The 25,267-nt window shown below is 38.1% G+C and overlaps 1 protein-coding gene across 1 annotated transcript in view; it reads left to right on the top strand.

The window, feature by feature from the left end:
- Positions 1 to 25,042, top strand: part of NUP133 (nucleoporin 133) — a 52,150-nt gene extending 27,108 nt beyond the window's left edge. The window contains exons 15-26 of the mRNA XM_081232377.1: positions 149 to 373; positions 3,559 to 3,681; positions 4,257 to 4,356; positions 4,924 to 5,175; positions 5,811 to 5,944; positions 8,290 to 8,448; positions 14,634 to 14,769; positions 16,556 to 16,674; positions 18,213 to 18,293; positions 19,043 to 19,107; positions 20,398 to 20,486; positions 24,336 to 25,042. Coding sequence (XP_081088503.1) covers positions 149 to 373; positions 3,559 to 3,681; positions 4,257 to 4,356; positions 4,924 to 5,175; positions 5,811 to 5,944; positions 8,290 to 8,448; positions 14,634 to 14,769; positions 16,556 to 16,674; positions 18,213 to 18,293; positions 19,043 to 19,107; positions 20,398 to 20,486; positions 24,336 to 24,472 — 1,620 coding nt within the window. The 3' untranslated portion in view covers positions 24,473 to 25,042. The remainder of the gene's footprint in view (positions 1 to 148; positions 374 to 3,558; positions 3,682 to 4,256; positions 4,357 to 4,923; positions 5,176 to 5,810; positions 5,945 to 8,289; positions 8,449 to 14,633; positions 14,770 to 16,555; positions 16,675 to 18,212; positions 18,294 to 19,042; positions 19,108 to 20,397; positions 20,487 to 24,335) is intronic.
- Positions 25,043 to 25,267: the final 225 nt, after the last annotated feature.

Below are 25,267 nucleotides of genomic sequence, written 5' to 3'. Positions count from 1 at the left end.
GCCCCGAAGACCAATAGATGGAGGTCTTTCTGGGGGAGGATGAGGCCAGCATCTCCGTACCCAGTGAGCTGCTGGTGGAAATGTGACTGCGTTCTCCTGTATGTTACTGTGAATGCTTTCTAAGAATACGTGTTCGTCTTGTCACAAGGTCGGCTTGTTTGGACGTCTCGGCACTTTTCCAGTGAGAGGGCTGCCAATGGCCACACGGCTGCTGCTCTGTGAACACGCCGAGAAGCTGGCCGCCGCCATTGTCCTCAAGAACCACCACTCGAGGCTTTCCGACCTCGTGAACACAGCGATACTGATGGCTCTAAACAAGAGGGACTGTGACATCCCGTGCAACCTGACCCCCGCAGACGTCTTCTTCAGAGAGGTGAGATGAGACGCGTCCTCCCCTTAGTGCGGCTCTGGAGCGCTGTGCCATTTACAGAACGGGCCCCTGGTGAGGAAAGGTTTGAGAACAAAAGATGTCCTTGAAGTTTTAAATTGGACTCCATGTTTTCTGGGTAAATTATCCCTCAAAAGTATCACTCATGTATCGCTTTCCCTGTAAGTTAGGGCTTGTAAAGACGACTACAAAGTCTTCCCTATCACGTCTGGATGTTTTCCTTGTGTTTCTCCACACCACGTCTTGACTCTGCCCTGGAGGGCATCTCCATGGTGGGCTCCCCTGTCCCCCGGCTTCTGTTGTTTTGATGAAGGTGCAGCACCATCAGGTCAGAGCTTGGAGCTGTCGTCCCCAGCTTCCTTCCTTGCTGCTTCCACCTGTTTGCTGTGCCTGCTGTCAGACCAGGCTCCTCTCAGGCCGCCCTCTCCACCCCTCCAGCGACTGCTCTGTCCCAGTGCCCCTTCAGGCCTGAACCTAATCGTAGCTCCCCATCTTGCTAGCCCGGGGCTGCACCATCCCGCCTTGGTCCCCTGACTCCCGCCCACATCTTTGTAAACAGTCCCTTCACTAAACTGTCCTCAGCTGCCTGCTGGGATCCTGCTCTACACCTCACTTTTAAAGTCAGATTTATTTTCAGAGGAAAAGAAAAACCTGCTCTTAACTTGGGAGGGAGAAAAGATGAAGGTGCTGGCCAGCTGGTGGCAGCTGGACACTGGTCAGAGCACACAGCTCTGGTACCTGAGTGACACCTCACAGCCTCATGAAAGGCAGGGCTGACTTTCCCGTCTCCCTTTACAGGTGTTGACGCCAAGACCCAGGGGCCGGTTGACTCAGCTGAGACCACAGACCCTGGCTCTGAGCCCCTGTTCAGCAGGCTGTTTTGGGTGTGCTAGTCAGTTGCTTCAGGGGTTCATAGTCCTTCACTAGGGCTGGTCCTTCTCCCTTTGTGGCGTTATCTGAGTTTAGAAACAGTGCTAGCTCTTCCCCCAGCTCTGTGGAATTTGGAATTGTTTTTTTGCATTTGGGAAGCTTTTCTGTTTGGTGCCTCTAATTTTATCTCCTTCCTCGTGCAGTCTGGCTGTCATCTAGCATCTAACAGCCTGTGCCAAGGGTCTCTTCTACTCTGAATATTTGATGTACTGCAACCAAAAATAAGACACTGAACTATGTTCAGTTCTGTTGACTCCATAAATGTATTTAGTTTGAAGAAGGCCTCATTTTTATACATTTGGGCTTTTTTTCTAGGGAATGTAAGGCAAGGCACTTTTCTGTTTTATTTTGTTTTTTAATCAAGTATACCTGAAATCTGAATGAAAAAAAAGAAAGACAATTCACCTCAAATTTCATGACCTAACCAAACTGTTGTCATCTTTGTGACCTTTTTTGTCTTTAGTCATACATAATTTTACATGATAAAGTTTTTGTTTTTCTTTTTTAATTATTAATGACAAATTGAGTTGAGCAAGAGCCTGATTGCTTTTTCTGCTTTTGGATCAAAGTGCAAAGCATACTAGTTAATTAAGTATAAGTACATTTTTCCAATTAACTGGAAAAAAAAAGGTCTGGAAATTATCAATTGGATGGCACATAATTCATGAGTAGCGCCATAGGAATATGATAGGAAAAAAAAAACAACTAAAAATGTGATTGGTTCCTCAAAAGAATGCTCCATATGGAAGATAGTAATGTTTAAGACTGTTTACATCACCATTTATCTTAATTTCTCTTCACATTTACTGGTCTTAAGCTTCCTTTGGGTGAAGTTCTAAAGGTCCTCCCACATGGCATAACCATAATAAAAAGAGAGAGCTGAAGAGGGTATGCATGTGTTTAGCGAAAAAATATATATCAATTTTTTTTTTTCTTTTTACCTGTCCATCCACTTGGGAGTGGTAAATTACATTACAAACAGGTATGCATTTTAAGACGAGAGCTGGATAACCCAAGTCAGGCTCTGATTGCTGGGCTGTGTAGGGGAGATGTGATCTCACAGCCCTGGATAGAAGGTAAAATAATACAGACTCTGCTTGAGGGTTGACCCTCCACCTGTTACCAGTCTGGAAGGAGCCCCCGCACCTCCTGAAGCTCTATAAAACGAGTTAACTGCTTCAGAACAGGCCCTCAACAGTGTTGGTACAGCTTATGAACAATGTTTGAAACCATTGAACATGTAACTCACATGGTAAGGCTGTCTAGCAAGTGTCTTGGCATTTCATTTGCTTTTATATTATTTCCTGCCTTTTATATCACATATGCTTTCATTATCTTTTTCACATTAACAGTGTAAAAACTTCTTACAAATTCAACGTGCCAGAGGTTTCTTGCTAGGGCTGTTAGGATGCCTTTGACTGACATCAGAAATAATAAAGGAAGAAGAGTGATTTTGTTTGGGCTCCATTGTGTATGTGTTTATGAATTGTTCCTTCAACTAGTTTGTAAGCTCCTTGAGGGCAGCAAATCTAATTTCCATTTCTTCTTATCTCTGAGCGTCCAATGCTATGCAAACTCTAAATGCCAAGTAAATATCCACTTGATAAATAAAGGGAGAAAAGCTTAACTGTGGGCTGAAACTGGAAACAAGTGTTTCAGTGCTTAACATTTTTGCACAGTTACCTTCATGTGTTAATGACAAAAAATAGAACAATTACAAGTTATTTAGTTAGTTTCTATGTAGCTACTGGTGTTCTACAAACATTTCTATTATGTCTAAAGAAAAGAAATTCTTCAAAGAAAGAAATTAGCAAGTTCATTGGTTGGATAACTATTTTAATCCATTAGTTCATTCGTTTAATTCATTACTTTGGGGTCTCGCATTGTTATGTGACATCATTTGTAGCCTAGTACTATTTAAAGGTGGCATTGAGCCCTCATAGCTATAATAAACAAATATTTCAGTTACTTGATATTTAAATTAAAAACCTACTGGCTACCAATCCAGAATTTGCTAATTTATCAGACTCAGTTATTTGGGCTCTCCACCTTTTAAAAGTTAGGGGATTCTAACTTTTCTTGGCTTTTAAATTTGTTTTCATCACTGACTGTCCCTTTGACTACCGAGCAAAGGGTGTGACTTAGTGAGGAAAGCCTGCTGAGTCGATTCCAGGCAGCTGAATCGTGGCCCATTGGCATGGTCTCTGTTCCTAGTAGGTGCCGTCTCTGTCCTCCCTCAGGTGTCCCAGGTAGATAGCATCTGGGAGTGCTTACTGGAGCGCGAGGAGCAAGTCTTGAAGGACACGACCTTGGAGCCAGTTGAATGGGCGGAGGCAGCGATCAGTGTGAACAGTATTCTCAAGGTACGAACGCACGCTGAAGATACCAGCAACTCAAAGCCCAGGCTGTGGATGGAGGAGAAAGTGGTCTCCATGTTCCAACTTTGTATCACCAGTGATCCATAATGGTTTAGCCATTCATTCATTCCAAAAAGTTAGGAAAACCTCAGTCATTTTATCAGTCAGTTAATATACATCTGAGTGTTTGCCTTGTACATGTTAAAAGTTTCTATTTGGTAGAATAAACCTTTTATTTGGAGAAGGACATGTATATCATTGCAAAGGTATTAATGTTACTGTAACTGTCTGCTTTTTAATTACACAAAAGCACACTACTTATATTATTGATTAAAATGTTTCATTTAATTTTAGCTCATGGACTTTATAGTAATGGTCTTCCTAGTTCGGTTACCATAGTTTTCTAAAACTGAAGTTAAACTCTAGAGTAAAACAAATTTCAAATGCAGAAAGAATCAAAAAGTAGTCCTACAGGTCTGTGCCCAGTAATTTTTTGTAATAATAGACTTGATGTTTCAGATTACCTTAGAGATCCTGGGATCCCTTGCTTCCTGCATGTGATAACACATTTCATTTTCCAGGACATGCTGCAAGCTGCAAGTCATTATCGACAAAATAGAAACTCCTTGTATAGAAGAGAAGAGCCAGTAGAAAAAGAACCTGAGTATATTCCATGGACAGGTGAGATTGCAAGCACTGAGCCCAAATATACTGATTCATTAGCAGTTGTTCAAAATATATTTCTAATGGTCTGTTATTTTCGGAAGCCATATTGTTCTCCTAGTGCAAGTTTGTGAGTGAAATGAAAAATAACATAAGTGCCATCTCCAAGATGAGTAGTTCTTATGAAAATCACTTTATTGCCTTGGAATAATTTGTAGATCTCTCTGTAACTCATTTTTTTAAACTGGTGCTCACGCATCTACTAGGTTTGAGTACGTATAGTTATACATAGCAGCAGGCCCTGGATGTACTGACTGTATTTTTTGTTGATTTAACACAAGGAAGTAAGTGGAGTAGCATTAAAGGAATTTAGAAGGAAGAAGAATCATGTTTACCTGGCTTTGCTGAGGCCGTCCTCATAGAGAAGATGAGTTTGAGCAGGACATAGAGAAGTATCAGCTGACCTCCTATTAGATTTCTTTTTCCAGCCATCAAGGCTGACGGGATGTAATTTTTAGGCAGTTGGTCTCTCCCGTAGCCATTATAGAATCCTTACTTGTCATATTATTTTCTTTGATTTTACAGCAACGAGTGGTCCTGCTGGCATCCGAACAGCAATAGTGCGCCAACATGGGATTGTCCTGAAAATGGTTTATCCTCAGGCGGACAGCAACCTCCGAAACATTCTGACAGAGCAGCTGGTAGCACTGATTGATTGCTTCCTGGATGGTTATGTTTCTCAGCTCAAGTCTGTGGACAGATCCAGTGATCAAGAAAGATATAACAATCTGGAAATGGAATACCTGCAGAAAAGATCAGATCTCTTATCTCCGCTTCGTAAGTGCCTGATATTTAGTGAGGGCTGTGGGTCTTGAGTCTGCAGAACGGATGCAGGAGCCAGATCATTCACGCAATGTGTTATGCAGTGTAATGTCGTTAACCCAGCTGTAGCTCAGAGCTTAAAGCAGAGCTTTCCTATGTACAGCTTTCTGTGTTCATTTATTCAGCCTTGTCATTACTTACCAGGTAACAAGTGTCCTAGATGGTGTTAAAGATGATTTAAAAATGAATAAATTAACAGCATGTGGAGACTGCTTACCATCTCAGACCTTCACAGGAACAGCTAGACTGCAGGGTAGAGCAGACAAGGGTCGTTCCAGGGTGTGGAGAGGTGGTACGGCTCTTCAGAGGAGGACACGAGACGGTCACAGCCAGGATTCAGAGAAGTAGCTTGTCTTGCTACATGAAGGAAGGGAATAGCATCTTAGGTGGGCAGTGATGAAGCAAGGGACTGAATTTACATCTTTAATGAGTTTATATGGATTATGAAACTAAATGCCAGTAACTGGAAAGGTTTCTATTAATTATTTTTAGTATATAATATGAATAAAGGTAAAATTTCAAGGAATTTTTTTATTACATATGAAGTTTTCGCTAACAGGAGTTTTTTCCATCTGTTCTCATTTCCATAGTCACACTAGGCCAGTACCCATGGGCTGCTTCATTAGCAGAAAAATACTGTGACTTTGATATCTTAGTACAAATGTGTGAGCAGACTGACAACCAGACAAGACTGCAGCGCTACATGACACAGTTTGCTGATCAGGTAACGAACCCTGGGGGTGTAGGCAGTGGGTCCTGTAAGAAGGCTTTACCATTTCAAATCTTACTTGGGGTTTTTGGAAGATGATACAGTCTTTTTGCAGATTACCGGATACTAATTTGTACATTATGTTTCTTTGTAAATAGGTAGACAGTTCTTTATATGTAAATATTACTGACGGATTCTTTGACCTTTGAAAAATATGTTAAGACTTTTATTTCTATTCTTACATTTTCAGTTATAATTAAAAGTACTTAGGGATACGGATATTGCTAGAGTTCTAAAGTTTGAGTAGAAGATCTTGGGAGCATGGGATGCTACTTTTAGAGAGCTCAGGTTTCCGTACACCTAAGATTCTTGTTTTCCTTCTTTGACATGCTTCCTGTTTTCGTTTTTTTACGCTTACTATTTTTTTTTAAAGTTCGCATTGTGACACTATTCAGGTACATTTAAGTTGTTCCTTAAAGCCAGTCTATTCAGTCAGTTGATCTTTATGTAAAAACTGATTTTTTTTCTTACTCTAAAGGTAACATTGTATAAAATTCAGGAAACCACTATAAACAAAAAAGAAGATTAAAAAATCATTCATAATTCTACCACCCAGAGAGAACCCTTTTTAACATTTGGTTTGTATTCTTCTAGTCTTTTTACTCTACCAAACATGTTTTGTTAACTGCTTATTTCACTTAATACATAACAGACATTTGTCCATATCATTAAATATTACACAACCACATTTTTAATGTTGTTATGGTATTTCATGGACTGGATGTAACTTATTTGATCAGTACCTGATTGCTGGACATGGCTTATCTCGTATTTCACAATAGTGCTGAAGTAAGTACTTTGTGCCCATCATAATTTTTATTCTTTTTAAGGATTCTTATTCTCCATCCTTTTGTGCTTTGTTCCTTTTATTTTCTTTAATATGTTTACTAGTTATTTTAAGTCCTTCTGTGCTGATTCCAAAATGATCATTCTTAGGTCTGCTTCTGCTGCCTGCATATTCATATTTTTCTGCTTCTTATGTCTTAAAATTTTTTAAAAAAATATTTATTTATTTTTATTTTGGCTGTGCCGGGTCTTAGTTGAGGCACATGGGATCTTCATTGCGGTATGCAGGATCTTTTTTTTTTTTTAGTTGTGGCATGCAGACTCTTTGTTGTGGCATGCATGTGGGATCTAGTTCCCCGACCAGGGATTGAACCCGGGCCCCCTGCATTGGGAGCATGGAGTCTTACCCACTGGACCACTAGGGAAGTCCCTTGCAATTTTTTAAATTGTATTTTGGACATTGTGTACGAAAGAACTGTAAAGATGGAAATCAATGCTGTTCTTTCCCCTGGGAGACAGGTAAGATGAGAGGCAGATCACTCAATACATCAAGAATAGAGGTGGGTCAGGGCTTGACTGCAGCTTCCGTTAAATTCATTCATTTCTGGTTTCAGATGTCTTATGGGGCTGGTGTGTTCCTTGCAGAATTCCCCCTTTAGTGGAAATATCTCTTAAGTACTGTGAGACTTGCAGGACACTTTTGTCTTCCTTTCCAGCCCAGCCTCTCACACCACCCCAGCATCCAGCAAACGTCCTGTGGGGAAACTGGATGTGCCTCTCTAGATTCTGATTTATTTTGCCAGCCCACATGGACACGTGGCACCCAGTTCTGCCCCTGAGAATCTTTCATTCTGGAAGGATAGTGTCTCAGTACTGTCCAGTAGAACTTTCTGTGGTAATGGAGACCTTGCTCATATGTGCTGTCCCAAATGGAGTCTCTGACCACAGATGGCCTTCAAGTACTTGAAATGTGACTGGCATCTCTGAGGAGCTGAATTTTACATTTTAGATTAAGTTTAAGCAGCTACATGTGACCGGTGACTGCCATATTATTGGACAGCGCACATCTGTATGACCCTGAGCAAGATCCCCTTTCTGAATCTGAATGTCCTCATTTGTTAAATGAGGTGATTTGAGGACCCTACAATGCAGGAAATGAGTGTTTAAAACTGGATTTCTATTCTGGAGTCTAAGACCTTTGGGAGAAATTTAATACTTTATTATCAGAATTTTTTTTTTTTTTTTTTTTTTTTTTTTTGCGGTACGTGGGCCTCTCACTGCTGTGGCCTCTCCCATTGCAGAGCACAGGCTCCGATGCGCAGGCTCAGCGGCCATGGCTCACGGGCCCAGCCGCTTTGCAGCATGTGGGACCTTCTCAGACCGGGGCATGAACCCGCATCCCCTGCATCGGCAGGTGGACTCTCAACCACTGCGCCACCAGGGAAGCCCCAGAAATGTAGTTTTAAAAACTGTATTACTATATATTATTGAATTCTTGGCTTTGTTCTTTATAGAATTTTTCAGACTTTCTCTTCCGTTGGTATCTGGAGAAAGGAAAGCGAGGCAAATTATTATCTCAGCCTATTTCTCAGCACGGACAGTTGGCCAATTTTTTGCAAGCTCATGAACATCTCAGCTGGTTACATGAAATTAACAGCCAAGAATTAGAAAAGGTAAGAAGGATTCAGTTATATGGAGCAGATTTAGGCAATTTTTTGTTTAGTTTTAACTAGTCTCGTTTTTTGTAGTTAAATACTACTTATGGATTTTTTAAAAATGTGTATCTCCTATTCTCTCACATTATTTGATAAAAGTATTTTTCATTTATGATGATATTACCATTACTTGTTATACCTCAGTAAAAAAAAACGAAGACTATTGTGATTTGACTGTTATTACAGTAAAATAAAGCACAAAAACTTTCATAATTAGCAGTTATTGGCCTTTTTTTTTTGCGGTACGCGGGCCTCACTGTTGTGGCCTCTCCCGTTGCGGAGCACAGGCTCCGGACACGCAGGCTCAGCGGCCATGGCTCACGGGCCCAGCTGCTCCGCGGCACGTGGGATCCTCCTGGACCGGGGCACGAACCTGTGTCCCCTGCATTGGCAGGCGGACTCCCAACCACTGCGCCACCAGGGAAGCCCTATTGGCCTTTTTTTGTAATGAGTATTTTCTTGTAATAAAAATGTTCAAATTATCAGTAAAAAGAGTACATGAATTAAAGTTTGTCCTTGACAGGGTATTGACATGAGAGCAAATGTTGGGGTTTTTTGGGGTTTTTTTGGCTAGGCTCCTGTTACAGCCCTTTTTTTTCTTTAATTGGGGTATAGTTGTTTTACAACGTTGTGTTAGTTTCTACTTTACAGCAAAGTGGAATTCCCTGTGCTATACAGCAGGTTCTTACTAGTTATCTATTTTATCCATGTTAGTGTATATACGTCAATCCTAATCTCCCAGTTCATCCCACCCCCCACTCCCTACCCACTGCTTTCCCCCTGTGGTGTCCATACATTTCTTCTCTACATCTGTGTCTCTGTCTCTGCCTTGCACACCGGTTCATCTGTACCATTTTTCTAGATTCCACATATATGCATTAATATATGATATTTGTTTTTCTTACTTCACTCTGTATGACCATATCTGGGTCTATCCACGTCTCTACAAAAGACCTAATTTGGTTCCTTTTTATGGCTGAGTAATATTCCATTGTATATATGTACCATATCTTTTTTTTCCATTTGTCTGTTGATGGACATTTAGGTTGCTTCCATGATGTGGCTGTTGTAAATAGTGCTGCAATGAACAATGGGGTGCATGTGTCTTTTTGAATTATGGTTTTCTCTGGGTATATGCCCAGTAGTGGGATTGCTGGGTCATATAGTAGTTCTATTTTTAGTTTTTTAAGGAACCTCCGTACTGTTCTCCATAGTGGCTGTATCAGTTTACATTCCCGCCAACAGTGCAAGAGGGTCGCCTTTTCTCCACACCCTCGCCAGCATTTATTGTTTAGATTTTCTTATGATGCCCATTCTAACCTGTGTGAGGTGATACCTCATTGTAGCTTTGATTTGCATTTCTCTAGTTAATGATGTTGAGCAGCTTTTCATGTGCCTGTTGGCCATCTGTATGTCTTCTTTGGAGAAATGTCTATTTAGGTCTTCTGCCCATTTTTTATTAGGTTGTTTTTTTTTTATATTGAGCTGCATGAGCTGTTAATATATATTTTGGAGGTTAATCCTCTGTCCGTTGATTCATTTGCAAATATTTTCTCCCATTCTGACACTTGTCTTTTCGTCTTGTTTATAGTTTCCTTTGCTGTACAAAAGCTTTTAAGTTTCACTAGGTCCCATTTGTTTATTTTTGTTTTTATTTCCATTACTCTAGGAGGTGGGTCAAAAAAGATCTTGCTGTGATTTATGTCAAAAAGTGTTCTTCCAATGTTTTCCTCTAAGAGTTTTATAGTGTCTGGTCTTGCATTTAGGTCTTCAATCCATTTTGAGTTTATTTTTGTGTATGGTGTTAGGGAGTGTTCTAATTTCATTCCTTTGCATGTAGCTATCCAGTTTTCCCAGCACCACTTACTGAAGAGACTGTCTTTTCTCCATTGTATATCCTTGCCTCCTTTGTCATAGATTAGTTGACCACAGGAGCATGGGTTTATCTCTGGGCTTTCTATCCTGTTCCATTGATCTATATTACTGTTTTTGTGCCAGTACCATATTGTCTTGATTACCATAGCTTTGTAGTATAGTCTGAAGTCAGGGAGTCTGATTCCTCCAGCTCCGTTTTTTTCCCTCAAGAATGCTTTAGCTATTCAGGCTCTTCTGTGTCTCTGTACAAATTTTAAGATTTTTAGTTCTAGTTCTGTCAAAAATGCCATTAATAATTTGATAGGGGTTGCACTGAATCTGTAGATTGCTTTGGGTAGTATAGTCATTTTCACAATGTTGATTCTTCCACTCCAAGAACATGTATATCTCTCCATCTGTTTGTGTCATCTTTGATTTCTTTCATCAGTGTCTTATAGTTTTCTGAGTATAGATCTTTTACCCCCTAGGTAGGTTTATTCCTAGGTGTTTTATTCTTTTTGCTGCAGTGGGATTCTTTCCTTAATTTCTCTTTCTGATCTTTCATACTTAGTGTATAGGAATGCAAGAGATTTCTGTGTGTTAATTTTGTATCCTGCAACTTTACCAAATTCATTGATGAGCTCTAGTAGTTTTCTGGTGGCATCTTTAGGATTTTCTATTTATAGTATCATGACATCTGCAAACAGTGACAGTTTTACTTCTTCTCTTCCAATTTGTATTCCTTTTATTTTTTTTCTCTGACTGCCGTGGCTAGGACTTTCAAAACTATGTTGAATAGCAGTGGCTAGAGTGGACATCCTTGTCTTGTTCCTGATCTTAGAGGAAATGCTTTCAGTTTTTCACATTGAGAATGATGTTTGCTGTGGGTTTCTCATATATGGCCTTTATTATGTTGAGGTAGATTCCCTCTGTGCCCACTTTCTGGAGAGTTTTTATCATAAATGGATGTTGAATTTTGTCAAAAGCTTTTTCTGCATCTACTGAGATGATCATATGGTTTTTATTCTTCAATTTTTTAATATGGTGTATCACACTGATTGATTTGTATATATTGAAGAATCCTTGAATCCCTGGGATAAATGCCACTTGGTCATGGTGTATGATCCTTTTAATGTGCTGTTGGATTCTGTTTGCTAGTATTTTTTTGAGGATTTTTGCATCTGTATTCATCAGTGATATTGGTCTGTAATTTTCTTGTTTTGTAGTATCTTTGTCTGGTTTCGGTATCAGGGTGATGGTGGCCTTACAGAATGGGTTTGGGAGTGTTCCTTCCTCTGCAATTGTTTGGAAGAGTTTGAGAAGGATGGGCGTTAGCTCATCTCTAAATGTTTGATAGAATTCACCTGTGAAGCCATCTGGTCCTGGACTTTTGTTTGTTGGAAGATTTTTAATCATACTTTCAATTTCATTACTTGTGATTGGTCTGTTCCTATTTTCTGTTTCTTCCTGGAAGAAATAGAATGGAAGCTTATATACCTTTCTAAACATTTGTCCATTTCTTCCAGGTTGTCGTTTTTATTGGCATAGCATTGCTTGTAGTAGTCTCTTAGGATGCTTTGTATTTCTGCAGTGTCTGTTGTAACTTCTCCTTTTTCATTTCTAATTTTATTGATTTGAGTCCTCTCCCTCTTTTTCTTGATGAGTCTGGCTAATGGTTTATCAATTTTGTTTATCTTCTCAAAGAACCAGCTTTTAGTTTTATTGATCTTTGGTATTGTTTTCTTTGTTTCTATTTCATTTATTTCTGCTCTGATCTTTATGATTTCTTTCCTTCTACTAACTTTTTTTTTCTTCTTCTTCTTTCTCTAGTTCCTTTAGGTGTAAGGTTAGATTGTTCATTTGAGATTTTTCTTGTTTCTTGAGGTAGGATTGTATTGCTATAAACTTCCCTCTTAGAACTGTTTTCACTGCATCCCATAGGTTTTGGGTCATTGTGTTTTCATTGTCATTTGTCTCTAGGTATTTTTCGATTTCCTCTTTGATTTCTTCAGTAATCTCTTGGTTATTTAGTGATGTATTGTTTAGCCTCCATGTGTTTGTGTGCTTTACGTTTTTTTCCCTGTAATCGATTTCTAGTCTCATAGCATTGTGGTTGGGAAAGATGTTTGATATGATTTCAATTTCCTTAAATTTACCGAGGCTTGATTTGTGACCCAAGATGTGATCTATCTTGGAGAATGTTCTGTGTGCACTTGAGAAGAAAGTGTAATCTGCTGTGTTTGGATGGAATGTCCTGTAAATATCAATTAAATCTATCTGATCTATTGTGTCATTTAAAGCTTCTGCTTCCTTATTTATTTTCATTTTGAATGATCTGTCCATTGGCGTAAGTGAGGTGTTAAAGTCCCCCACTATTATTGTGTTACTGTCGATTTCCTCTTTTATAGCTGTTAGCAGTTGCCTTATGTATTGAGGTGCTCTTATGTTGGGTGCATGTATATTTATAATTGTTATACCTTCTTCTTGGATTGATCCCTTGATCATTATGTAGTGTCCTTCCTTGTCTCTTGTAACATTCTTTATTTTAAAGTCTATTTTATCTGATATGAGTATAGCTACTCCAGCTTTCTTTTGATTTCCATTTGCATGGGATATCTTTTTCCATCCCCTCACTTTCAGTCTGTATGTGTCCCTAGGTCTGAAGTGGGTCTTTTGTAGACAGCATATATATATGGGTCTTGTTTTTGTATCCATTCAGCAAGCCTGTGTCTTCTGGTTGGAGCATTTAGTCCATTCACATTTAAGGTAATTATCGATATGTATGTTCCTATTACTATTTTCTGAATTGTTTTGGGTTTGTTTTTGTAGGTCCTTTTCTTCTCTTGTGTTTTCTGCTTAGAGAAGTTCCTTTAGCATTTGTCGTAGTGCTGGTCTGGTGGTGCTGAATTCTCTTACCTTTTGCTTGTCCGTAAAGCTTGTGATTTCTCCGTCGAATCTGAATGAGGTCCTTGCTGGGTAGAGTATTCTTGGTTGTAGGTTCTTCCCTTTCATCACTTTAAATATATCATACCACTCCCTTCTGGCTTGCAGAGTTTCTGCTGAGAAATCAGCTGTTAGCCTTATGGGAGTTCCCTTGTATGTTATTTGTCATTTTTCCATTGTTGCTTTTAATAATTTTTCTTTGTCTTTAGTTTTTGTTAGTTTGATTACTGTGTCTTGGTGTGTTTCTCCTTGGATTTATCCTGCCTGGGACTCTCTGCACTTCTTGGACTTGGGTGGCTATTTCCTTTCCCGTGTTAGGGAAGTTTTTGACTATAATCTCTTCATATATTTTCTCTGGTCCTTTCTCTCTCTCTTCTTCTGGGACCCCTATAATGCGAATGTTGGTGTGTTTAATGTTTTTGTTTGTTTGTTTGTTGCGGTCCGCGGGCCTCTCACTGTCGTGGCCTCTCCCGTTGCGGAGCACAGGCTCCGGACATGCAGGCTCAGTGGCCATGGCTCACGGGCCCAGCCGCTCCACAGCATGTGGGATCTTCCCGGACCAGGGCATGAACCCGCGTCCCCTGCATTGGCAGGCGGACTCTCAACCACTGCGCCACCAGGGAAGCCCGGTGTGTTTAATGTTGTCCCAGAGGTCTGTTAGGCTGTCTTCATTTCTTTTCATTCTTTTTTCTTTATTCTTTTCCACGGCAAGATTCACACCGTTCTGTCTTCCAGGTCACTTATCCGTTCTGCTGCCTCCGTTACTCTGCTATTGATTCCTTCTAGTGTAGTTTTCATTTCAGTTATGGTAGTATTTATCTCTGTTTTTGTTCTTTAACTCTTCTAGGTCTTTGTTAAACACTTCTCTCATCTTCTTGATCCTTGCCTCCATTCTTTTTCCAAGGTCCTGGATCATCTTCACTATCATTATTCTGAATTCTTTTTCTGGAAGGTTGCCTATCTCCACTTCATTTAGTTGTTTTTCTGGGGTTTTATCTTGTTGCTTCATCTGGGACATAGTCCTCTGTCTTTTCATTTTGCCTATCTTTCTGTGAATGTGGTTTTCATTCTGCGAGCTGCAGAATTGTAGTTCTTCTTGCTTCTGAGAGCAAATGTTTTATACATGTCTCTTGTCCCAGTAATTAGTGTGGGTGGCTGATATTTTATGTGTAATTACTCTCAAAGTATGGTACTGATCTGTTTTTAGGCTTGCTAACAGTGACTTGATATTTCATTGATACAGCTTGCGGGGGGGGGAAACCAAGTTTGGGTTTTACTTAATCTTTATTGCAACTTGAATTAGTATCCAGGATTTTATCATAGTTTTCATATTTTGTTTATTGTAGGCTCATGCAACACTTCTAGGTTTGGCAAATATGGAAACTCGTTACTTTGCAAAGAAAAAAACCCTTCTTGGCTTGAGTAAATTGGCTGCGTTAGCTTCAGGCTTTTCAGAAGATACACTGCAAGGAAAAATTGAAGGTAAAATACAATATTTGAACAAGGAGACATACAAATCAGTCATACTGTCAATGTATTCTTAGAATGTGCTCTTGTTATCATTTAATGGGGTCCATTAGAAACAGGAGCCATCTCCTTTGAGAGGAGTGCTTTCTATTCAGTGTCCTCAGGCAATTACTCAGTTACATAATTAGGATTCTCTTTTTATGGAAAAGTAATTTGTGCCTTAAATAAGAATTCCTAAAGAGTAAATTCAAATGATTTGAACAGAGTACTCTGATTACACCCCTAGTGACTCATATGCTAAGAACAAACTGCAAAGAAACTTGACGTTTACTCAGTGGGTTTGCTGTAGGTGGTGGTAATTCTGTAGTGCTGGTCTGCTGTAGCTGGTGGATTCTTCCTCATTCTTTTATTTTTAAACGCTAATAGTGCCTTTTGTTCTAGAGAAGTGTGTATATGTTCTGCAAGGCTGGCTGGTAGTCTGAAAGGGGAGCTGTATTTTAACCTGGCCACCAGAGTTAGATCATGTTAATCAAAATATCTTGGGCTTCCCTGGTGGCGCGGTGGTTGGGAGTCCGCCTGCCGATGCGGGGGACGCGGGTTTGTGCCCCGGTCTGGGAGGATCCCGCATGCCGCGGAGTGGCTGGGCCTGTGGGCCGTGGCCGCTGGGCCTGCGCGTCCGGAGCCTGTGCTCCGCAACGGGAGAGGCCGCAGCGGTGAGAGGCCCACGTACCACAAAAAAAAAAAAAAATATATATATATCTTAACACAAGGCTTTATTATTTCTGGTTTCCCCCCAACTTCTGGTCATCACTTTGCATTTTGATCACTTCTTCTTAGCTTTTGCTTTCTTAGCACAATGAGAATATTTTCAGGTCTCAATAATTTCCTACAGACTATTATCACAGTGTATCTAATTGAAGGGAGTAGATTTTTAAGAGATAACATTCTATTGGTTATACAAATTTAATTATGGAAATTAGTATAGAAAAAAACAACAACAAAAAAAATAAATTGTCTATAATCCCACTGCCCTAGAGATAATACTTTTTTAATCCTCCCAGTCTGTTTTCTTAGGTATAGAAATTGCACAAAACAGTTTTGTTTAATTTTTACAAGCTTGGGATCATGTGGAATGATGCCAGTATTTGAATGAGCATATCTGTGATTTAGTCACTCCATTTTGCTGTAACTGCTGTTAGCAAACAGTTCTCTGTCCTTTTTTCCTGCAGCCCAGCTCATTCTTGTGTGTGAAGCCAGGTAATGATAGTTTATGTAAATCAAAAGCCCCTGTCACCCTATCATATGGCGATAAATAACCATTGCTGGGTAATAGGTCTGGTGCACAGTCCTCTGGCTTGTGTTTTTCCTGGCATATACTTGTGGTGGCTTTTAAGTAGATCACTTCCCTTAGTGAATGAAATTATACTAGAAACTCTGGTAAAGTAAAAAGTAGTACTTTACAGAGTAACCTTAAAATGGACTGAGAGACCTCAGATTTGGGGGACTTGTGCTTCTGAAATCCATCTGCTCTACAGTTGCTTCAATCAGTAGGTTTGTTTTCTTAGCTCTTCTCTCCCCTCCTAATATTTCTGGTTGCTGTGATAATCCATATGACTTGGATCAAACCCTGAATATTTGTAACATAATTAGGAATCAAGAATAAGCAGAATTAATAACATTCTAGGATCACTGAATTAGTGATGGGATTACCTTTAGAGCTGTTCCTTTTCTTTTTAAATTCAGATTTGTTTATGACAGAGCAAACGTGAATGTTCACCCCTCCTCCTGTGTTGCCTCCTAGAAATGGCTGAGCAGGAGCGCTTTCTGCTGCACCAGGAGACCCTGCCTGAACAGCTCCTGGGCGAGAAGCAGCTGCGTCTCAGTGCAATGCCGGTGCTGACTGCACCACAGCTCATTGGCGTATGTGCTTTTCAAATCCCTGCACCATTTCTTAGTCTCAAAACAACCTCAGTGTTTCCTGGACCACGTAGTACAGTTCCTCAGAGTAGTCATCTTTCCATTTCTTATTTTCCTGGTCACTTTCCCCTGGAGTCAGGTGTCAGAAGCTGCTTAGGAGGAGGGTGCCAGTTAGCAGAAAGCAGTGGGTCAGCCTCTGGCCCCCATAGCTCTCTGCCTGTTCCTCAAGACGCTTATCCAGGGACCAGAAGAAATTACTTCCATTGTGCTTTTCTAGTACAGGACAGATATGTACCATGAGACATAGTTCAGGCTCTTCAAAAAAAATGGTTTTAGGAACTGAATTTGCATAGCCTCTAAGTGCCATCGTTACCATTTTCCTCTGCAACATAGCAAATTCCTGAGGACATAGCTAGATTAGGGGCTGCAACCCAGATAAGGTAATTTTGTTGCTGTGCACACTTAATAGCCTTAATTCTGCTTCTCTCTTTTCCTTTCAAGAAAGCATTTCACATGCAAAAGCAGTGTCAAGGATCACCTTGAATTGCCCTAATTATGTTACTAAGAAAGCAGACAATTCAAAAACTTCAGTATTTTAGTCATTATTAGTAACAGATTTCCTATCATTGAGCTCAGAGCAGCCTCTCCTGATAGAGCACATTTAATTTAAAAATCTAAGGGGCTGTTGCCTCTAAGACTCACCATTATTTTATGTATTAGTAAGAAGGAAAAAGTTGTCCAACTTTACCTTGATACTGAATCAATTTTAATACTACATTCCAATTTCAGGGATGTTAACATTGTGGGGAAAAAAGGTTCAGAAAAGTGAAATAAACTATTGTTTTCAAGTGTTGTAAGACAATGACAACAAGTAGATAGCTTTTCTTCTGAAATGGTTTGAGTATTGTCTTTGCTGTTAAAGGATTATGTGCAGTATTTTAATATGAAATTTATGTTATAAGTAGTTTTTGGAAAAAGAAGATAGGAAAAATTCAAATTGATATTGTTAATAAGGCAAGCATTTTTCTGACTATAAAATTATGGGACATTTATGATCATATAGTCAGCTGTGATCTAACCAACCAGGGATAACCATTGGTAACATACTGGTGTGTTTTGTTATCTCTTAAGTAAACTGTAGACCAACTGCATGCTATCTCATAGGTCTCAATTTTTAAAACTGTTGAAAGGGCAACATTTCAAAAGCATTATAGCCAGCTTTAAAAATGCAAGGGCAGCTGTTTATTACAGAGTATGCTCGAAAGAGTGCTGAAATGTATACTATCTCGAACTTATGAATATAAATTTACTGGCATTTTAAAAGTATATATACCAAGTTATACAATTTAGTTACTGTGAATGAACATAGGTGTGTTTTAAAAGACAGTTTGCTGTGAGGTAGATGGAGTATAATTTCCAAACGTTTTGCTGTTCTTTGCTATAAAGATACCTATAGACGTGATGACTTCTCTGTAAATCTCTCCAGTCTTGGTTATATGAAGAGTTAAAATAATTCTCTACCTTATTTTAACTTGCCATAGCTATATATCTGTGAAGAAAACAGAAGAGCTAATGAGTATGATTTCAAGAAAGCTTTGGACTTGCTTGAATATATTGATGAGGTGAGTAAAATCACTTGATGATCTCAGGCAAGGATCACAATTTGTGTATGGTTTTCTGTAGAACTGAGTACATCTTGAAAATGTCTTAATTTTAAAAGACTCTCAAAAAAATAAAATAAAAGACTTTCTGGTTCAGCTACCTGTAACTCTTGGAATACATACAGCTCTTTAGAAAAGCGGCCAAGAGGTCTCACCTCTTGATAATTCTCACACATTTCCAGGTGTCTTTTTCCCTGCACAAATAAAAAATGTTGCTTTTCAAGGTCCTGACGTATTTTTTCTCTTTCATTTATTGAGTCGTTGTTAGTTTCTCAAACTGATATGCTGCTTGTCAATTTATTCTTCATAGTATTCACCCTAAGAGAAGCTGTTTCTCAGCCTTCTTAGAAAAAAAAGATTATAATGATAATTCTATAGGGTGAGTAGTCGGCCCTGCAATTGAAAGTAATTTGGTAGATTATAAAGACAATAATATGTTGGCTTTTATGGTACTCTGTTTAAAATCTTGACTCTCTCAAGCTTCTTGATAAAATCAGATTGTCTCAGAATAATCGGAAACAAATTCACACAAAGTTCTTAAGAGTTTTACTCTTCTGAGTAGTATTAACGTCTCAAAGAAAGGGAAATTTTTTTAAATTATAAATTAAAGCATAATATTTACGCAGAATTAGGAGTTGACATAACTCAAATTTAAGCATGTATTTTTTAAAATCAGGACTTAATGAGGATTTTTTTGTTTTGCTGTGAAGGAGGAAGATATAAATATAAATGATCTAAAACTGGAAATCCTTTGCAAAGCTCTTCAGAGAGATAAGTAAGTTCCCATAGTGTGAATATACATGGTTTTGGAAAAGGACTCTTTAGGAAGATTATGATACCATACACATCAAATCGTTTTGTAACCTAATTGTATTGTAACGTACATTATAAAAATGTTAATGGTTTCATTAGCAATCCTAATTTTTTAAATTCAATAATTAAGGAATAGCTTAAGGACTTGGGACCACTGGTATAATAATTCTCTACTTTTGATTTTAAATTTTACACTGTCAGTTTGCACAGAATTGTGTATGTTCCTTATTTTCACAGAAGTTGGGCCAGTTCTGCCAAGAAAGACTTGAGGCTACAAATTTTTTTTTTTTAAATAAGAAGTTAGTACAGTTTGAGAATCAGTACCCTCTTCTAAGTTATTGCGATGTCTTTTTCACTGTAATCTCCCTGCACAGGAGGATTTCTGTCCGCTGGAACTGTGGTATTAAGATTCAGTGGCAAAGAGAGACAGAATGATCAGCTGTATAGATGGATTTTTCCCAGGGAAAGAATTTTAAAGAGAGCATGACTTGAGTACTAAAAGCCTTCTCTACTCAGTTTTCCTTTTTCCTGTGTCTTTGAGAAATTGCAGTGGAACTATTTTTACTAAAGCATTTCTTCCTCTCATCACTCCCAGATAGTTAAAATTGTTGTCAAATTTGGTCTTGGAGGTCATCCTCCGAAGCATCTGGCTCTACCTGTTGGATTCTCCTTCCCAGTGATAAAAAATGTATTGTGTCATTTGACTGCAATACGTTGTCTTGGCTTCCTGATTAAACACTTCAAGGTATCATGAGGGGTATAGCCATTGATTACTACAAAGCAGTGGTTCTGTGGATTTGTATTTCAGTAGTAGATAATCTCAACTAGATAAAGAAAACTTTTTAGGTTACACCAGACACTGGTTGCCATTTTACTTTTATGAGAAACAGAATACAACATTTTTAAACTATCGCCTGTGCTCTGAAGGGTCATACTTTAGGGTTGTTACTAGGTTGTTACATACAGAATTTTCTTGGGAAAGATACCTCACTACTTGGTTTTGACATCAAATACATGCTGGTTATATTGGGTGAATAGCTACCTGAGTATAGCATCTCATATCTAATAGAGAGACTCTAGGTATATCCAACATTTAAAGCTCCTTTATTTAAATAGTTTTCAACAGTATCACAAAACTCAAGATTCTTCACCCCCTACAAACATCAAAACAAATCCACCATAACAAACAAGTTATTTGTTTCAGATTATGGCCACAGTTTCATTTTCTCCTCACAGTGATTTTGTTTTCTAGCTGGTCCAGTTCAGATGGTAAAGATGATCCAATTGAAGTATCTAAAGACAGTATATTTGTGAAAATCTTACAGAAACTTTTAAAAGATGGTAAGTGGTTTGTTCATGTTGGAAATTAGTGTCACTCGTCAGGTTTAGAATCTTATAATAATGGGAATTTGCCTAGGTGTCAAATGCCAGGGGGTTAAAATTAAACGGTATCATACTTAGAATTAGAGAAATTTGTTTAAAATAAAGGGAGGGCTCTTTCCTCCCCTGCACGTTGGGGAGCTGTGTCATGGTGGAGTTGCCGTCTGCTTGGCCACTTAACTCTTGTGAAGATTGAAAACCTAAAATATGACTTTTTTTGGTATATCCCGTACTGAACTGGCCATACCACGCCTGAGAGCAAACTACAAAATGTTTTATCAATCCATTTTGGACATTAATACTATAAAATTAGTTTTAAGAACAAAATGAGGGGCTTCCCTGGCGGTCCAGTGATTAAGACTTCGTCTTCCAATGCAGGGGGTGCGGGTTCGACCCCTGGTTGGGGAGCTAATATCCCACATGCTTCAGGGCCGAGAAACCAAAACATAAAACAGAAGCAATATTGTTACAAATTCAATAAAGACTTTAAGAATGGTCCACGTCAAAAAAAGAACAAAATAAAAGGAGACAGGAAGGGAGTATGTTTTGTATATGTTTTGTACCTAAGACAAGTGAGCAAAATCCCATTTGCTGATCGAGGTGCAAGTAAGTAAAGAAGCGTTTATGGTTAAATGTTTATTATGAAGGGAGAAGATGAATTAGAGGGTACTTAACTTTTACTTTCATATAACTGGAGCTTAATATATGGAGAAAGACTAGAGGTGAGAAATTTTCCACATTTTATACATAAAGACAAGTGTGGCTCTTTTGTTGTAGAATTATTAAATCAAAATATATGATGATAATCCAGGCAGTGTGCAAAATAGGCTAACCTAGTGTTTACCAATCTTTTCAGATTTAAAGACACTGTCTTTAATACCAGCTGGAAAAAAGTACACAATGACCAAAAAACACAGTAAATTCAGCAGCCCTTCTAAATGGATGCGGATTTTATTCATGATGCTGACATTTACACACATTCGGAAATTTCTGTACATATATCTGCAAGACGCATTATTTAATCTACATAAGACATGCCCGGCGTGCCTGGTACATAGTAGTCACCCAACAAACATTTGTTCTTTGAATGCCTGGAATTATTTTACAGATTCATAGCCCCAGTTCTTCTGTAATAGATTCCACTCTGCAGTCCTCTGCTTGAGAATCACTGGTTTAACCGAAATGACAGGGGCCTCAGAAGCACTGTGGAGCTCACCATACCAACCAATATGCTGAGGTGAAAGAGCAGTGAACTCTCGGTGTTTACATGCCAGAAGTTCACTCTGGATAGAGCTGTCGACCTCAGCATTGACCTGGATGTTTACTTACGAAAAATGAATATTTGACTACCCCACATTGACAGTAGATTTACTGAATGCTTTTATTTTCAAAGATGAATAAATAACACAAAGGCAATTAAGCCTTTTCATTGTCAAAAAAATAAAAATAAAAAATTAAATAATGAAGGGGTATAGCAAAAGAAAATATCTTTTGCTTAAAAATACTTGAAATTCAGACAGAGTTAAAATATATCTACTAGGCTTTCTCTTTTCTAGATTTGGAATTGAAGAAATAACTGGATATGGTTGATTGCTCTGTGCTGTTGAAGAGATTCATTCGGACCCAAACCTGATGCTTTCCATGAAGTTAGCTCTTGTAAAGGTGCCACTGAACTGAACTGTGGCTAATTAAGTATTTGGTGCTATTTAAAGTTCACTTTTCAGTTTTTGCTATTTTTAGATTATAAATCATAGATGGAAAACAGAAATAGAAACCTATAATTTTACAAAAAGAATTATTAAATTTTGACCAAAGGACAAAAACAAGTGGAAACTATTATATATAAATTATAATATGTAATGATATAATATATAATACATATATAATAACATACATTTATAATATTATATATATATTATAAAACCAAGCCAAAGACATTTATTTTTGGAACCTTTTTAATAATATGGCTTCCATGTACAAGAGTAAATGTTTTTAAAGGGCAGACTCTGAAGGTAGATATAGATAGCTTCACATTGTATTTCATAGACTTGGGCAGCCCAACAATTACTTCAGCCTGTGGAATGAATTCAGCCTGCAGATATATTTAAATTACCCACCTGGAGCTTTTCAGTTTTTACATGTTATTAAAGTACATTATACGTACAGAAAAGAATGCATGTCATTGCATGGAGTATAACATTTTTCCTAATTAGTCGCTGGCATTTAATAGTTGAGAAGAGTTCTTACAAAAGTCTTGTTTTCTGACTTGTCTTAAAAATCAAAAGATTTGCCTACACCAGACTGAAATATTTACCTGGCAGCTGTCAGCTGGAGCTGATGAGCACTGCCCACTTTGAATGAGACGCTGGTCCTAAGTTTACCAAAACCCCTAGGCCATCTTCCTCATGGTACCTGCCAGGGCTTTGCAGGCATTTGAGTTTTTTTGACTCCGGCTCTAAAGAAAAATAAACCATCAAATATTATGTCTAACAGAAAGCATGTATTATAAAAATAGAAGTTAAATAAGATGGTTTTTTTTAAGAAGTAATCTTTAGGAAATTAATGTGATATTTTCACAAGTGTCATGCTATTTTACAGAGAAAAAGTCTCTATTGAAAGTGTGTTAATTGTAATAACTGATATATAAATATTGCAGATTTAGTCTCATAACACTTATTATGAGATTTTTATTATATAATAAGTATCAAGAATGGTGCTAGGCACTTAGATGTTATTAAAAATAAACAGTATCTGATTTTGAGAACCTTACGATAATGTAACAAACTATAAAATATTGCCTTATTAATTTAAAATGTTTCCTCCAGTTCTCTTTGCCAAATGAGAAAAATCGTACATACTGTTTTGTGACTACACAGATGCTCATTGGCTTTCCAGCTCAATAGAGGACTGACGAAGACATGGTTCTTCCCCCTCTCCAGTCGTAGAGAGAAACTGTAATACGTTTGGCAACACTGTAGATAGCTTTCACGGCAGTGTTTCTACTAAAGTATTTTCCTGAATAGGAGAATATTGTTTAAAATACTTTTCTTCTCTTTTTTAAAAAATTTTTAAACAAATAAACTTGAAATACAAAATAAAGTTGATAAACTTCAAGGAAAATACATATTACCAAAGTTGACTCTAGAAAATAATTTTTAAAAAATTAAGCAGACCAATCACCCCAGGAAAAAAACATTAAAAAACGGTTCTCAAATAAGCACCTCTGCAGTGAAGAATTTCTAGAGTGTGGGAAGACCACTCATCCAAGCAAAACAGTGGATCTTTGATCTGGGGGACAGATAAATGTCTGAAAGTCTTTTAAGAAGATACGGTATAACTTGTCTTCCTTGATAATTCAGATTCCTGTCTTTCAAAATTTACAGCTGGATTATAAGCAATCTTTCACTGATACCTTCTACCTCTCACTATATAGCTGCTTAGAAAGCTGTTTCCTTGGGCTTGAAATACTTATTTTCAAGTGATAATTAGTTTAAAACTTCCACACTGAAGGAATGGCTTAAGCTGTGGAGAAAATGAAAGTATTTCAGATTGTATTAAAGACTAAATAGAGTGGCTGTTTTGACCACTAGGGTGAAGAACAGTCACGCAGCCCCTGCTAAGTAAGGAATGTCATATTCTCAGGCCTGCGAGTATGCTTGGCAGATGGGAAGGAATTTAGAACAGAGTATTTCCCAATAGCAGAGTGACGTTATAGTTTAAATAGAAGCACAGGTGTTTTTATCATCAGTCATCTCAATTCGTTTGAGAGTTATGTAAAAAAAAAAAAACGTTCTGTGTTTGTGTTTATAGGCATTCAGCTCAGTGAGTACCTGCCAGAGGTGAAGGACCTGCTGCAATCAGACCAGTTGGGAAGTTTGAAGTCCAATCCTTACTTTGAGTTTGTTTTGAAAGCTAATTATGAATACTATGTCCAGGGACAAATGTGATTTTGCTAAAAATGGTCATTGTTCCTGAAAATTTGTATGAGTGTGTCCTTATAAAAATTTTAGACCTTAAACATCTAGAAGTTTGTACAGTTTTATAACATGTATTTCTGAATTTTTTATACTTTATTTGGAAGCTATTACAAAATAGTTGTATGACTGTGGTTTTAGTTTTTGGTTACATGATAATTTTTTCTTCCTCTTTTCCATCTGAAGTTTGTGGTCTTCGTACTTGCTACCCTTCCTTTTTGTCTCACTCCATCCAGGGTCCTGGTTCTGGCTACATGTATGCATGGATCACTTCTAGACTTCAGCTTCTATAACTCTAAAAATGGCAAGATTGCACTAAGTTGTCTCTGAAATTTCTGTGACTCTGGATGTTATGTACTGGACAGTGTCTGGAATATTTGGTATCTATTTTGGTTAGGTCTGGGGGAAAATATCTAGTGGGATAAATGTCAAAACTTGCTAACTTATTATGAAACTAAAAGACAAAGTGGGCCTAATTCATAAAAAATGTCAGACTTTTCTACATAAATAAGAGTATTAATAAAAGTATTTTGGTGAATAAAACATATTTATGTGGCTTTCTAATCTATCTATAGGTTACCATATAATAGGTTATAACCTGTCAGTATGGGGATTCAGTCAGGTTTATGCATTTTCAGGATGATTTACCCTGAATTCCATCTTTACCACAGTCTGTCTAGCTAATCTAAGGTGTGTGTAATGCTAGAAACCTTTATAGGTTTTCTTAATGTGGCAACTGATTTAACTGAAAAGTAGTTGTTCTCAAAG

Source organism: Mesoplodon bidens (genome assembly GCF_964165515.1).
Source record: "Mesoplodon bidens genome assembly, chromosome: 1".
Classification (NCBI taxonomy): Eukaryota; Metazoa; Chordata; class Mammalia; order Artiodactyla; family Ziphiidae; genus Mesoplodon; species Mesoplodon bidens.
Note: the sequence above shows the minus strand (reverse complement) of the source record. Positions and strands in the feature narration are given on the sequence as shown.